The sequence below is a fragment of the Stereum hirsutum genome, assembly GCF_000264905.1.
Source record: "Stereum hirsutum FP-91666 SS1 unplaced genomic scaffold STEHIscaffold_14, whole genome shotgun sequence".
Taxonomy (NCBI): Eukaryota; Fungi; Basidiomycota; class Agaricomycetes; order Russulales; family Stereaceae; genus Stereum; species Stereum hirsutum.
This window is the reverse complement of record NW_006763144.1, coordinates 321,828-334,542: the sequence shown is the minus strand read 5'-3', so window position 1 is coordinate 334,542 and position 12,715 is coordinate 321,828. Positions and strand designations below refer to the sequence as shown.

The 12,715-nt window shown below is 50.2% G+C and overlaps 5 protein-coding genes across 5 annotated transcripts; 3 read left to right on the top strand and 2 right to left on the bottom strand.

Annotated features, from left to right (window-relative positions):
• Window positions 1-34: 34 nt before the first annotated feature.
• Window positions 35-1,335, top strand: STEHIDRAFT_149149 (uncharacterized protein). Its single transcript, XM_007307872.1, has 4 exons — window positions 35-266; window positions 333-577; window positions 642-811; window positions 886-1,335. Exons 1-4 carry the CDS (start codon window positions 98-100, stop codon window positions 1,001-1,003), a joined length of 702 nt encoding a protein of 233 aa, XP_007307934.1. The 5' UTR covers window positions 35-97; the 3' UTR covers window positions 1,004-1,335.
• A 691-nt stretch (window positions 1,336-2,026) lies between these two features.
• STEHIDRAFT_170931 (cytochrome P450) lies at window positions 2,027-4,258 on the bottom strand (the record flags this gene model as incomplete). Its single annotated transcript, XM_007307871.1, has 10 exons — window positions 2,027-2,379; window positions 2,450-2,618; window positions 2,684-2,754; window positions 2,816-2,958; window positions 3,019-3,102; window positions 3,183-3,300; window positions 3,358-3,471; window positions 3,531-3,634; window positions 3,699-4,117; window positions 4,178-4,258. 10 exons carry the CDS (start codon window positions 4,256-4,258, stop codon window positions 2,027-2,029), a joined length of 1,656 nt encoding a protein of 551 aa, XP_007307933.1.
• Window positions 4,259-5,895: 1,637 nt separating this feature from the next.
• On the top strand, window positions 5,896-6,837 carry STEHIDRAFT_160343 (TPR-like protein; the record flags this gene model as incomplete). The annotated part of the gene is made up of 4 exons (XM_007307870.1): window positions 5,896-6,123; window positions 6,251-6,384; window positions 6,437-6,570; window positions 6,620-6,837. The coding sequence occupies 4 exons, from the start codon at window positions 5,896-5,898 to the stop codon at window positions 6,835-6,837; spliced, it is 714 nt and encodes a 237-aa protein (XP_007307932.1).
• A 615-nt stretch (window positions 6,838-7,452) lies between these two features.
• On the bottom strand, window positions 7,453-8,997 carry STEHIDRAFT_113830 (ADP-ribosylation; the record flags this gene model as incomplete). Its single annotated transcript, XM_007307869.1, has 8 exons — window positions 7,453-7,506; window positions 7,537-7,643; window positions 7,711-7,737; window positions 7,802-7,808; window positions 7,877-8,011; window positions 8,066-8,202; window positions 8,261-8,322; window positions 8,381-8,997. The coding sequence occupies 8 exons, from the start codon at window positions 8,995-8,997 to the stop codon at window positions 7,453-7,455; spliced, it is 1,146 nt and encodes a 381-aa protein (XP_007307931.1).
• An 836-nt stretch (window positions 8,998-9,833) lies between these two features.
• On the top strand, window positions 9,834-12,425 carry STEHIDRAFT_113829 (uncharacterized protein; the record flags this gene model as incomplete). Its single annotated transcript, XM_007307868.1, has 5 exons — window positions 9,834-9,854; window positions 9,950-11,222; window positions 11,261-11,522; window positions 11,613-12,003; window positions 12,066-12,425. 5 exons carry the CDS (start codon window positions 9,834-9,836, stop codon window positions 12,423-12,425), a joined length of 2,307 nt encoding a protein of 768 aa, XP_007307930.1.
• Between the last annotated feature and the right edge of the window lie 290 nt (window positions 12,426-12,715).

Genomic DNA, 12,715 nt, shown 5'->3' with positions numbered 1-12,715 from the left:
CCCGTCCGCCTCCTTTTTACCCTCAGTTTCCCTCGCGACTTGTCTCGGACAACCACCTCCTGAACCACCACCTCCTTTACCACTTCACTAAGCTACCATGACCGTCATCTGGGGACTCAACTTGAAGGAGATTCAGTTCTGGAAGTTCAAGGGGTCGTATATGTTTAACCAGGAGTACCATCTCCGCCGCACGAAGATGATAGTCTACCAAATGGCCATGATTTTCTGTGTCGTCTCCGAGTCCTTGGGTACTGCCGCCCTCTCAGGTTCGTTTTTTTTTGGCATTATTATTCTTCCGTCCTCAGACGCTCATGGAGCCAAATGACGTGCAGACTATGCGAACCAACAACGATTTGTAACGCGAACGTCAAGTTCATCGGAATACAACGACGACTTCATCGGCATCGCATCTTTCAATATTTTCGTTGGCGTCTTCGTCGCTACAATATTCGGCGCAGGATTCTTCTTCGACCTCTTCTGGCCAAAGCGACACGAGAGCAATGCCGTCCGGCTAGCGTGGAAGATCTGTGCTATCCTTGCCTGCATAATGGGGCTCGCTGATGCCATCGCTCTTACAGTGCGTCTTTCTCTCTTCTTCATGCTCAGTGCGGGATTCTGATACAGTTGGTGTTATTGTATAGTTCATCGTCGCAACCCGGCGAGCAACAATATTCGGTCCCGATGCTTCAGAAGCATTAGCCCTCCTTAATTCGTCAGCAAAGGTCAACCCTGCGCTCATCTACAGGGAGAACCCAAGAGCACTCGCATCCGTTATCTTCATCTGGCCAGGTTGGGTCTCCACCATCGGCAGGTACGTCATCGTTTCTCATTCCGCACTTTCCAATTCCGTGGCTGACCATGTCGCTGTTTGTTTTTCTTCAACAGCACCTTCATCCTCTTCAGGTCACACAAGCATGACGAGCGTCTCGGACCCATGTCGAGGGAGGGCGCTGCACATGGTGACACCACTGAGATGCAGAATGGCACGAAGGAGACGGTCTAGAGCGTGGTTCATCCAACCCTTTGATACCCCGCCCTATATCCCTATTCATATGGCGTTCGTGGGTTGGTGTTGGTGGTCCCTTACGCGCGGCCGCGGATCGCAGTGGCTCCATTGATTTATATTTCTCGCTTCTTCACGACAAATGCATCCTTCTCTCGCTTGTATTCTCAGCTTTGACCACCATAGACGCTCGCACTCACGTTCTCAATGCATTCACCTACTTACAGTCAGTTTACCTTACCATACGATTATCATACATCCAGTCTCACGTACCCATTCCCGCATCTCCTCCCCAACAGACCCCGGGCTGTTCTCTCCCTTGTCCCGTCCCCGCCCTAGTCATAGTTCCGTTCGTACTTCTGCTTTCTCATCCAATATGTAGCCATCGCTCCAGCCAACTTTTGTTATCGATAATCACGCACGATACACACATAAAACTTGCCCCATGATACTGTATGATTAGTGGATATTTGATCCACTTTATCCAGGTTTGCAGAGGCAGCTTCAACCTCGCGCCACACGCCACACGAGTTGTGTGGTTCGAATTGAAGCTCCGACCGAACCTACAGCCATTCATGCATTTTATTTTATTTTATTTCCGCCGCCCTCCGAAACGTCACTGGCACTCCTTTACCGCGGTGACACTCCGAGCCATCGAAGTTTTCGAGTAGCTCTCGAGAATGCATCGTACTGGACTTCTTGAGCTCCTAGATGAGGTTTTGATCGAGCAGATCATAGGACGTTTATGATTTCCTGCGACTCGGATGCTCAGGCTCGATGGTGCGTACTTGATCAGATATGTCGAAGGTTTCGTATGGGGTGTGCATGACGTCTCAACCTTGGCTGCTTGAGGAAGAATCGATGCAGAGTTGCGGGTCACATACAACCATTTGTCTGCAATAATCGAAGAAAGTAATGGTACAACAACGGCGGACTTGTTCGCAGGTCGTGACTCGTCCAGTATCAGACCTCTCCGCACATACTTAGTCGGGAGTTCGCCTCCCAGAATGCGAAACCACATTATTAGTTGACATTCCTCGGCCTCACAACCGCCCAAAACGGCCCCTTCTGCACCGAAAGATACTCTTTGATCGACCTCTCGAAGACCTTACTGTCATGCTCCTGCGCAGCGCTCACATCGAACTCGTGCACGAGCCTCGCGACCGAATATCTCACCACCAATAAACCAAGCGCCTTCCCAGAACAGTTGAACGGTCCGTAGGAGAAAGGGATGAACGCCGAACGACGAAATGTTTCTTCTTTTTCGGGTTGTAGCCATCGTTGGGGTCTCCAGATGGTTGGGTCTGGAGAGAAGTTACGTGGGTCTTGCATGATGAGTGGGGGAGGAATGCCGATGAGGGTACCACCGGGAATGTCTGTATGGTGCACGATCTGATGTCAGATTCCTAAAGACAAGTTTGCTAAGCAGATGATGTAGGGACTTGCAATGGCCAGAGATAGAGATGCCTCCTGCAGGGACAACACGCTGTGAGCGTGCTGGAACAGTGGGTCGGACCCGAAGTGTCTCGTTTACGATAGCATCGAGGATCGGAGCATTGTCGAGGTCGAAGTCTCCATCACCCAGGTGTCTTGCATCGACTTCTTCTCGAAGTTGCTATCAGTCGCGGTGCAATTGAAGTCATACATTGGACTGTGAGCGTTTATTCCAGGGAAACGTACTCGTGTCCACTTCGGATGTTGAGAGAGGAACTCGAAGATAAACGTCAGCGTCGTTGCGGAGGTATCAGATCCTGCCACGCGTCACGTTCAGTTTGCGTCCCTTCGCGGTATCGTAAAGTGAAGAGGAATTACCTGCCATAATTGCAGCACGAACATCAGCATCGAGATCCTTCATTGTCATCCCCGGTTGAAGCTGCCCATCGTCTTGAACAAAGTACGAGAATAAATCCGGGCGTGACCAGCCCTTCTTGTAGCGATCCATCGTCGCTTTCATCCTGTCATATAAACATAACAGTTAATCAGCAGTGATAAGGACAATGACCACTCCACCGTACGAAAATTCCTCTGCTTCGGTTTGCGCTTTGACCACAGGGAGGAGGGTCAACAAAGGAATAATCCACGGGATTTCGGCGATACAGCTGGGTGCATAATGAACGACATTTTAATGACATTTTTTTACTATAGTAAACACTGAGAATAAGGATGAAATCGTACTTACGTTAATGCACGCATACCCCTTTCGATGAAATCAATGTATGTGTGGTCTTCGCCGTTCTCGATCATGCCAAATGACCGAGAGCAAGTAATCTCTCCGATAATGTCGAATATGAGATGATCTGACAGGCATAGCTGAGCTCCCTCCAGCCTAACACGAGAAGAGGACATAGACTCACTCATCACACGTCTCACATCCTGAACGGGATTGCTCTTGTAATCCTCTTGCAGTCGATGACAAAGACGTGTCAGACAGTCCTTGAGAAAAACCACATATTCCTTCACAGCAGATCCTGGAATCCGAATCATGTTAATAGAACGATCACAAGCAGCAACATGATAGGAGACGCACCAGACATAGCTTTGTCCCAGATCTTTCTCCTCTGCGCGTGCTCATCAACGCTTTTCAATGCATGTACGGAGCGTCCACCTTTGTCCGCCCACATCGCATCATACCTGTCGAATAGTCGAAGAGGATGAGTGCCTTGAAGAACATCAGAGTTGAAGGGATGAAATCCACCATGATCCCTTGTTCATCCTGCCCTTCGAGCCAAGAATGACTTCCACCGCATCCATTGAACGAACGCTCAATTCGTCTGGCCCAATCCGCACGATATCGCCGTACTTCTCATGCAACTCACGTACGACCTTCGGCATGCCACCTCCAACCGAATGATAGATATACCATAACTTGGATATTGCAGCCAAGTTCGGACCTGGAAAGTTGCAGAGGGGAGAAAGGAAGAGGCGGTAGATGGAAATGGAGGTGAAGAGTGTGATTGCAAAGGATGTTGAAGCAACGTTGGTCAGGAGAAGGGAGTACCAGAATGATTGACCTGCGTAGATTAGGGCTGCGAAGAGGCAGAGTATGGAGAAAAACAGGGAAGCGATGGCGAGGAGAATGTTGGGTTCATGCCTGTTGCATGCGAGATGAACAACCTGTGCAGTCGTCAACTGTTAGAGTGCGCTCTCGATAACTTGGCACTGGTAGGAAAATACCGGTGCGAGCGCTCCAGCCCAAGCCGCAACATAATATTCATCAACGCGAATGTGAAGCACACTCGACGGCAAAGAGGTCATCTTTAGTCAAACGGTCCACTACAGAAAGTCGTGCAAGTGCACACAGGTGATGGTGATGTTTAGCCACAGGTGTCATCGTAAGCGTTAGTATAAATGGTATCCTCCAGGAAGCTCCTTCGAGACGACTCCTTCTGAGCAACCCAGTGACAGTGCGAGCCCGTCAAGATGTCTCCTTTCCGGGACAGCGATTGAGTTGAAAGCGTATATCAAACTCCAAGAACGTCCTGTCATGAGCATATGATATACTAGGCTCGAATAGCGCTGATATGGATGGTCAGACGTCCTGGAGATGTCTAAGCCTGAGTGTTATATTTGGGATCTATCTGGGCAGCTGCCTCACACGTGTCCAAGTGGTCCATCCTGATGAAGACGACCGGACATAAAGGTAGCAAGTGAGTTCCACCAGGGGATACTCTCTGTGACGATGAGTAACGTACCTGGTAAGAATCTACTGTCGTGGCCAAGTACGGTGGGGGGACATACTGTACTTTTTCGCGCACAAGTTCGCGCCACTGCCCCTCGGCCGTTGCCGAGCTGACATAATCCGTTCGTGTCCCGGTTCGCACGCAGATCGGGATAAGGGACGATGTTCGTGAACATGGACGCTTTTTCAGGGATACGACCTTTCATGACCGCTCAACAGCCACTTATGCTCTGCATTTGGATGGGGGAGCTCACCTAGTAGCAAAATCTGGCCCAAATTGTGTCTTGGGGGCCTTCCTGAGGTCAATTTAGGACCCTAAAATATATTCTCAAATATTTGTCAAGTTTTCGTCAAATTTTGGTATGTCCCATTTACAAGTTCAGTGCACGTCAATGGGGTGGGACTGTCCCGTGGCACAAGTTCGTTCGCGGCACCCATGGGACACGGGACACGAACTTGTGCGCGAAAAAGTACAGTACTTATATCAAGTAAACCCCGAGGCAGGCGACCCGTAGATCCTTATCTTCAATGAATATTACATACAACCTATCCTGACAGGCTGGTGCAAGGTGAGGTCTGCGACGTAGAAGTCAACCGATGGAAATGCCGACCACTGATACTTACGAATGGCGTCTGAGGAGATTGGGCCACACGCCACGTCAGTACTCTATCGAAACTTGAAGCTCCGACTCAACTGCTAGGCTGAACCCACGTAATGGCGCCCATCGTTTCTGCTCGTTGAAGTGATACGCTTCTGGTAACACCATATTTCTCCTTTGCGACATATTGTGACAAATGTATCTGACAGATCCTCCATGCGAGTCCACAGGGCTTTATTATTCCCGAGGTAACACTACTCCTGAGCACTGGGCATAATTGGGCCATAATCTTGTCGAGAGCACCCGACTACGCCGTGTCCACCTCGCTGCTCGCTCATTTTCCCGGCTGCTTTCACCCGCCGTACATGGATGATGCAGGTTAAACAGTCTCAATTGAAGTTCTTTTGTTTCCATGCGCCCTTCATTTATGGACCACTCTTCACTTGAGGGCTAACGCGATGATCATCGTAAATGGAAATTTATTGGTCGGCTTACGACACTGTGTTACATGTAATTGACAGGTTCGCGTTGCCTCGTTGTCGGCCTCTGCAACACTTATCCACGTACCTTCTTTTCCCCTACATCCTCTCGCTCAAAATTTACTCGTCACTAGCATGTCTCCTCAATATAGCAGTGAAACGTATGTCGACAACCCTCCCACAGTAGAGGCAGCATTCATTTCGTCAATGGATAAGTTACGGGAGGATCGCCGTGTCCAGAACGAGTTCTTAGAAGAAGTCGAGAAAGTCAGGAAAGCTGGTGGGGATCCTGAAGCAGTTATTATGCGCCAGCAGAGATGGAGGGATGCTGACGTGCAGTTGAGCATTAAAATCAAGGAGACGGTGCGTATCGTACCTCACTTCACGAAACTTCCGAACCCATAGCGCCGAAGCCCTGTCCTGAAAGGGCTCTATGAGTATGGCAGTCTGCCCATCATTGCTGCTCATCAACAATGTCCTGGTTGATCAGGGAAATAAGGCGTTCAAGGCTGGTGATATGCAGCGAGCATACATGCTCTACAGTGCCTGTCTGTGTGAACTGTACAGTGCACCGGACGCGACCTACTGGCTCAACAGAGCGGTGGTTTGTCTCAAACTCAAAGCGTACGTTCCCACTTTCTCTTTCCCTGTGTCAACGAGTTCATGATTCAGATAGCTATAAGCATGCCGAATCTGACGCGACCAACGCGTATGAAGATGGAAATGCAGCTCAACCAGTCGCAGTCAAAGCACTTTATCGCCGTGCACAAGCACGTCGTTATCTTAGCAAATTCTCAGAGGCCAAAGATGGTGAGCTTATTCAAATTCTAGTTGATGCATCTAACTAGTCTATACACAGACCTGCAAAGAGCACTCGAACTTTCACCCAACGAACCCTCCTTGCTCACAGAGGAAGCGGAACTTCGTAAGATACAAGAGAAGACTCCAGAGGAGCTACAGATGTGGCTCATGGAGAACAAAGGTGTGAAGTTTCCCATGGAAGGTATGAAGGCCAAAAAGGTGCTGGAAGAGGCAGAGAAGCTGCGATCCCTCGTAGAGTTTGGACCCGTCGATTAAAAAGTCACTTATAAAGGACAGCCATAGATAAGGCGTCCATGGTGATCATAGCCTGTTGATAATAAACGAGTAGGCTAGTGACCGTCGAATACTAGTCCGAGATGTCAATCGATTCTTCTTGTGCGCGTCCCTTCCCTACGTACACCCGAACAGATTCAACACTCGAGCAATACGAGACATAATCGATCGAAACACGACAGAATGTCACGTACCTTTCGCTGTTGAGCCCTTTCGTGCTCTGTCAGACGTAGGTTGTCCTGTCCCCACCTTTCTCACTCGTTTAGGAGGTCGAGCCACATCTTGAAGTTCTGCGGCCATCCCTTTCCTCTTACTCTTGTTCTCGGAATCATGTCTCGTAGACACCGTATTCCCGACAGCAGCAGGTATTGTATGAATGGGAGGTAGTGGTCGCAGAATGGCCGCCGTCGGTGCGGCCGGGACTGGGTAGGTAGGTAGATAGGCAGTATTACTCCGGAATCGACTGTTTAAAGGCCTGAGACTGGCTCCGTTGAAGTTGGCAGCCGCAATTGGGGGACGCATATTACCGTATGCCCATGGGGCTGACACGAACGGCGCAAACTGAGGAGCGACCACACCGGGCTCGAATTCTACGACCTAAGATCGATGCGGAAGTGATTGAGAAATAGTGTGGATTTCGACAGTTGCTAGCTTGAAAAGCAAGCAGGGAAGGATACGCACGTATCGCGGGATACAAAGCTCGGCGTGCTTGAGGACTACGACTCCGGCACTCTCGTACGCCTCGAATGGCCCTAAACCGAGCTTCTTCGGCGGTCTCTTCTTGTCGACTACAGATGGACACGATTAGACCAAAAGATACAAATGGGTAGAAGGAAGACCAAAAAAGGTGCATACCGACTGGGGTTGTTCGACCAACGACAACTAGTGGACGACAAACAATGTAAATGCCTGGGTAGGGGGACATTTCTATTGCAAACGGGCTTACCACGGCACTACAAATATTAATATGGACAATCATAAGCGCCATGATGCCTGGTTTCAAGAATATGACAATGCGTACCATGAACATTCTGGGAGTACCTGCAGTATATGGAACCGACGTCGAAGAGTTCGTCGCTAAATAAATGCCATATCCGCATGCCGTGCCGTTGACAGCACGTAGGTCTTTGTGCACGCCGCCGATCTTGAAACCGTTCTGAAAACCAGAATGAATAAATCGATAGGTATGCTAATCAAAAGAAGCGCAAACCTCCAGGATAGGTTGAATATTGGTTTCGGCAGTTCCGTGGAAGAGGTTTCTCTCTGTGACATCGATACCAAGGCTGGCGAGATGGGCCTTTGCATTTTCGAAACGAGCTTCAAGCTTTTGGTTGACGAACCAGTGAACTACGAGTAGGCACGGCCATCAGATCAGGAAAATTGCTGCGTGTAGATAAGTACGTACCTTTCTTGAGTTTGAAACCTCCGTTGAGTGCTTGTTCAAAATCCCGTTTTACAATCTCGAGGCTGCAGCAGTATGCTCATCAGAACCGACACAATGAAGGGCACCTGAAAGAGAGCTTACTGTGCAAGGTTATCAGCATCTTCGTCTCCCTCAAGTGTCCTTCCCTCAGCATCGATTACGACCTGATAAACCAACCCGCTATCCCTGCCATCGAATGCTTGGGCTAGTCTGGCACGCTTTGCATCCATCTCCTTTGTCGTCTTGTCCATCCACGCAATATATTCAGCGCTCTTCTTATCGTCCTCTTCCCTCTGACGCCTGTCTTCATCGTCCAGTTCTTGCTGAAGCTTCCGAGCCAGTTGAAGGTCTTCGTCCGAGAGAGATAATGTGACCGGGTGGCGTTGGGTGTGTACAAGAGTGGATGGGCCGGCGATGGGATGGTCCTTGAGGTCGGTTTCATCGTCTGTGACGAGGTTGATCACTTCGGGAGACTGGAGTCGACAGTGCTTGTCTTCACCCTTGCCCGTGAGTTGCTTCGAAGAAATAGATGACGTGCTTGGTACGGATATGAACTCTATGTCAGAGCTCTCATCCTCATCACAGCGCCTTCGTTTGAACGATCTTGAACTGGAATCGGCCAGTGCCTCAGCCTTAACGACGGACTGAGAGGAGCCGGCCTGATCTTCGTCTTGTCTTGAGTACTCGGACAGAGACCTCATCACTGGATTTTTGATCATTCTTCGACTGATCCGGAAGTCCTTATTTGACGCGCGACGTTGAATTATAGTAGGAGAAGTCGTCGGTCACGGTCTGGATCTAATGAATCTGATGTAGAGTCTACTCAGTCGGTAGAGTTGCCAGCTGCAAGAGTTCCTTATATTTCTAGCACAGGGGTTTGCGGCTTGATACCAGCAAATGAGGGGCAAGTCCAACAACAAGGTGGCGCAGAGCAAGATGACTCGGATCAAGCATGATCGCGTCTTCAACTTGAACGAGACGCGAGTTACGCGAGTGTCACATAGTCACACTATAGTCACCAACGCGTTAGGTCACAGCGCCTGTAGATGTGACTGCGTAGAGAGCTCTATGAGCTGCATCTCTGGCAAAAATGCGGACTTCCTGCATTCACATCTCAAGCCATCTTATTTTTTCCTACCGGATACAAGACGGCGAAACTTTGGCGAAACTTGAAGAAATGTAAAAGCTCGACAAAAACGTAAACCGTCACACACTCACGCCACATAATTACAGTATCCTCTTTTTCCCACGAACTGTAGGCCAGAAGCGCTGTGGCCCTTCATCTCCTCACCGTCATCTCTCTTCTCCGTTGCCTCTTACACGCTCAGCTCGGAAGATTTCTGCGTATACACAGTCTTCGCACTACTTGGTTTCAATCATCCGAATTAATAATTTGTCTTATCGGCTCTCAGACCTAAACTCTCTGCTAGTGGTCTCGACGTCTGTGTATTTCTACGAGACGTTTCAGAGAAAACATTCCTTCCACCCAGGAATTAAACGCACAACTGCTCTCTTCCCCACTTTCCCCACTTGAGCTGTACTCCGTGCCTCTGCGATGCCCAACATACGATGTCGAGTAAGTGCTCGCTTAGTCATTGAATTTACCATATCACTCGACCCTTCGTGACCAAAACTCCGTCCAACCTTTCCATCTGAACATCGGCTCTACAGTATTACGAGGACGATGGTACTCCGTTAAATGGTGGATGTCCCGGTCAGGGCTACAACTGCGGTTTTGTTCATCCCAGCGAACCCGCATGGCGAAATGCACCACCACCTCGTAGTCGGTACCGACCTGACGGACAATTTCGCGAGAAGGGTGGAGACTGGGGAGGTGGTTGGGGAAGAGACGGTGAGCGAGGAAGAGGAAGGGGGAGAGGAAGGGGAAGGGGAAGAGGCAGAGGCAGAGACTCTTACGGAGATAGAGGTGACGGGCATGGCTATGGGCATGGGGATTATGGCAATGGAGGCGGGGACTTTGGAGGACCACCTGCAGGAAGCTCAGATGCTCGCACTCCCACCTGGGGAAACGGGGGTGCGGCTAACTTTGGAGATCCGCCTGCCTGGGGTGTTGGTGGCGGTGGTGACTGGGGAGCCCCTGTGCCGCCGAACAACAAGGGGAAGGAGAAAGCGAAGGACGTTGACGACACATGGGGTGGATGGAACGTACCGACCGCTGCTACCGCAAGCACCGGTGCGCATGCCGCAGTTGCTCCTGCTCCTGCTCCTGCTCCGGCCGTCGATGCGAGCGGATGGGGTATCCCATTGGCAGAGGAGAGTGGAGGCGGAGCTGACTCAGTGTGGGATACGGGAGGCGGAGAAGTCGAGTGGGGTGGTGGCGGGTGGGGAGACGCTGCGGGATCTGGTGGAGGGTGGGGAGACGCTGCGGGATCAGGGGATAACTCTAGTGGTGCAGCAGCAGGAGGTGGAGAGACTGGATGGGGGAACACCGACGAAGGACCGGCTTGGGGAAATGCCAGTGAGGAGACCGTCTGGGCAACGGGACCTTTGGCTGGCGAATCTGCTGGTAACGCGATGGATGTTGACGAAACCCTTCCACAACCTCATCAGCTTGGTGGAAGTGCGTCCCAGCCATCAGGACGGATAGCTGCGGACCCCTTGACCTCTGTCAGACAAGAGTTTTCGAAGGTTTTGGGTGAGGAGCGAAAGGGCAATGACGAAGATGATGGTATTGAACGTGATAGCGACACCGACGACGACGATGATATGGGCGAACCCAATGACCCCGAAAGTTTACCTGGGAAGAGGCAGGCCTCTAGGCGATATCTCAAGTATGGCCAGCCCTCACTTCGTTCTTCTCTTCTTCTTTTACCCTTCCTGTCCATTCAGATTGGTCTGACGCGTTCTCTCCGAACAGAATCGTCCAACGAGCTATCGCTGCTCAACTCAAACTCTCCGATGCACAAGTCGCTCGTGCGCGGTGGTCAAAAACACGGCACTCTACCATCTACGAACATCCAGGCCATGCCGCTCGCATTATTCTTGACGCCACCACCTCGAAATACGAAAATGAGGTGAATCGGCGGCAGGAGCAGTTGAACAAGGCTTTGACGGGACTGAGAGATCTACCAACCACGATGTACGATTATGTGAAGGACTTCAAACCGGAGCAGAAACAGAAGCAGGCAGAGCAGTATCTCGAGGAGGTAAAGGGTTGGGTAAAAAGCTTAAGGCCTTTGGTGGAAGCAGCGGAGCAAAAGGAAAAGGAGGCACAAGCAAGGATGTACGTTACGCCATCTATCTCGTTGTTCGAAGGAAATAGGCGGAGATGATCTAACGACGTTGACCAAATTTTGTGGTTTGTATTTTGTAGAAACGCACACATCTTTGACGATCCTCTGATGCCCGAAGAACTGGCCCCCATTTACACCCGTATTAAGGGACTCGCAGAAGCCATGGATGATCGTGAAGCGAAGCACGACTATCACGCGTTCATGAACCTCGAACGAGACCTCATCTCAGAGCGGATACATGCCCGAACAAGGGACATCGCGACTCCCTATGCGCGAGCTCAGCTTTCAGCAGAAGACGAGGTGATGATGGGGCCATTAGATGAAGTAGTTGCGAAAGGAGTCAAGGTTAACTCTCAGCTGGACGACCAAGCGTCCATGATTGCAAGCCTCTACGAAGACCAGAAAGTGATTGGTGGAAGACACGAACAAGTGAACAAACACTTTACTACGATAGAACCGAGGCTCGTCCAGGTATGCAATGCATCGCTCTCTTTGTTTGCGCTCTGTGGATTGAGAGTATTTTGCATGTACAGCTCGAGAAGAAGTCAGCAGAAGCTCAGCAGACTGTTAATGAGAACGAGAAACAACTCGAAAAGCTCAAAGCCGTCTTCGCCGCCTATCAGGCCCGCCTCCCACAACACCCGTCGACTGTCTCTCCAGACCTGATCCTCGAGCAGCTGACACCACATATTGAGAAACAAGCCGAGGACAATCTACGTCCTACATTTAAAGGCCTACATGCGACACTTCACGACAGATTAGAGGACCACCAGGCCTCTCTGTACGACGCGTTGCACGGACAGGTTCTTCCACTCTTCGAGATGATGGCTCCTGCGCGAATGTGGATGAACGGGATGATAGAAGCTGAGGCCAGAGGAGCAGAGGGTTCGTGAGACTGGTTATGAATGACGTCTCGAAGAGTGATAGTGCTTTGTATGATTCCGTATCGCTTTAAGACTTGCTCATCTCTACTGTAACATAGATAATAAATTTTATATCTTGCCTGCCTATGTTGACAACTAGGCTTATATTCTACGTGCTCTTAGGATGGTTCGTACGGCCATGCCGAACAAAATGACGAAAAGAACCTCGAAATCGAAGTTTCTTTTGTTTTCTCTACAGTCTGTCTTGACATGCCATGATGGACTATATAGGTCGCCTGCATTTCTCGTTTGAGCTTTGA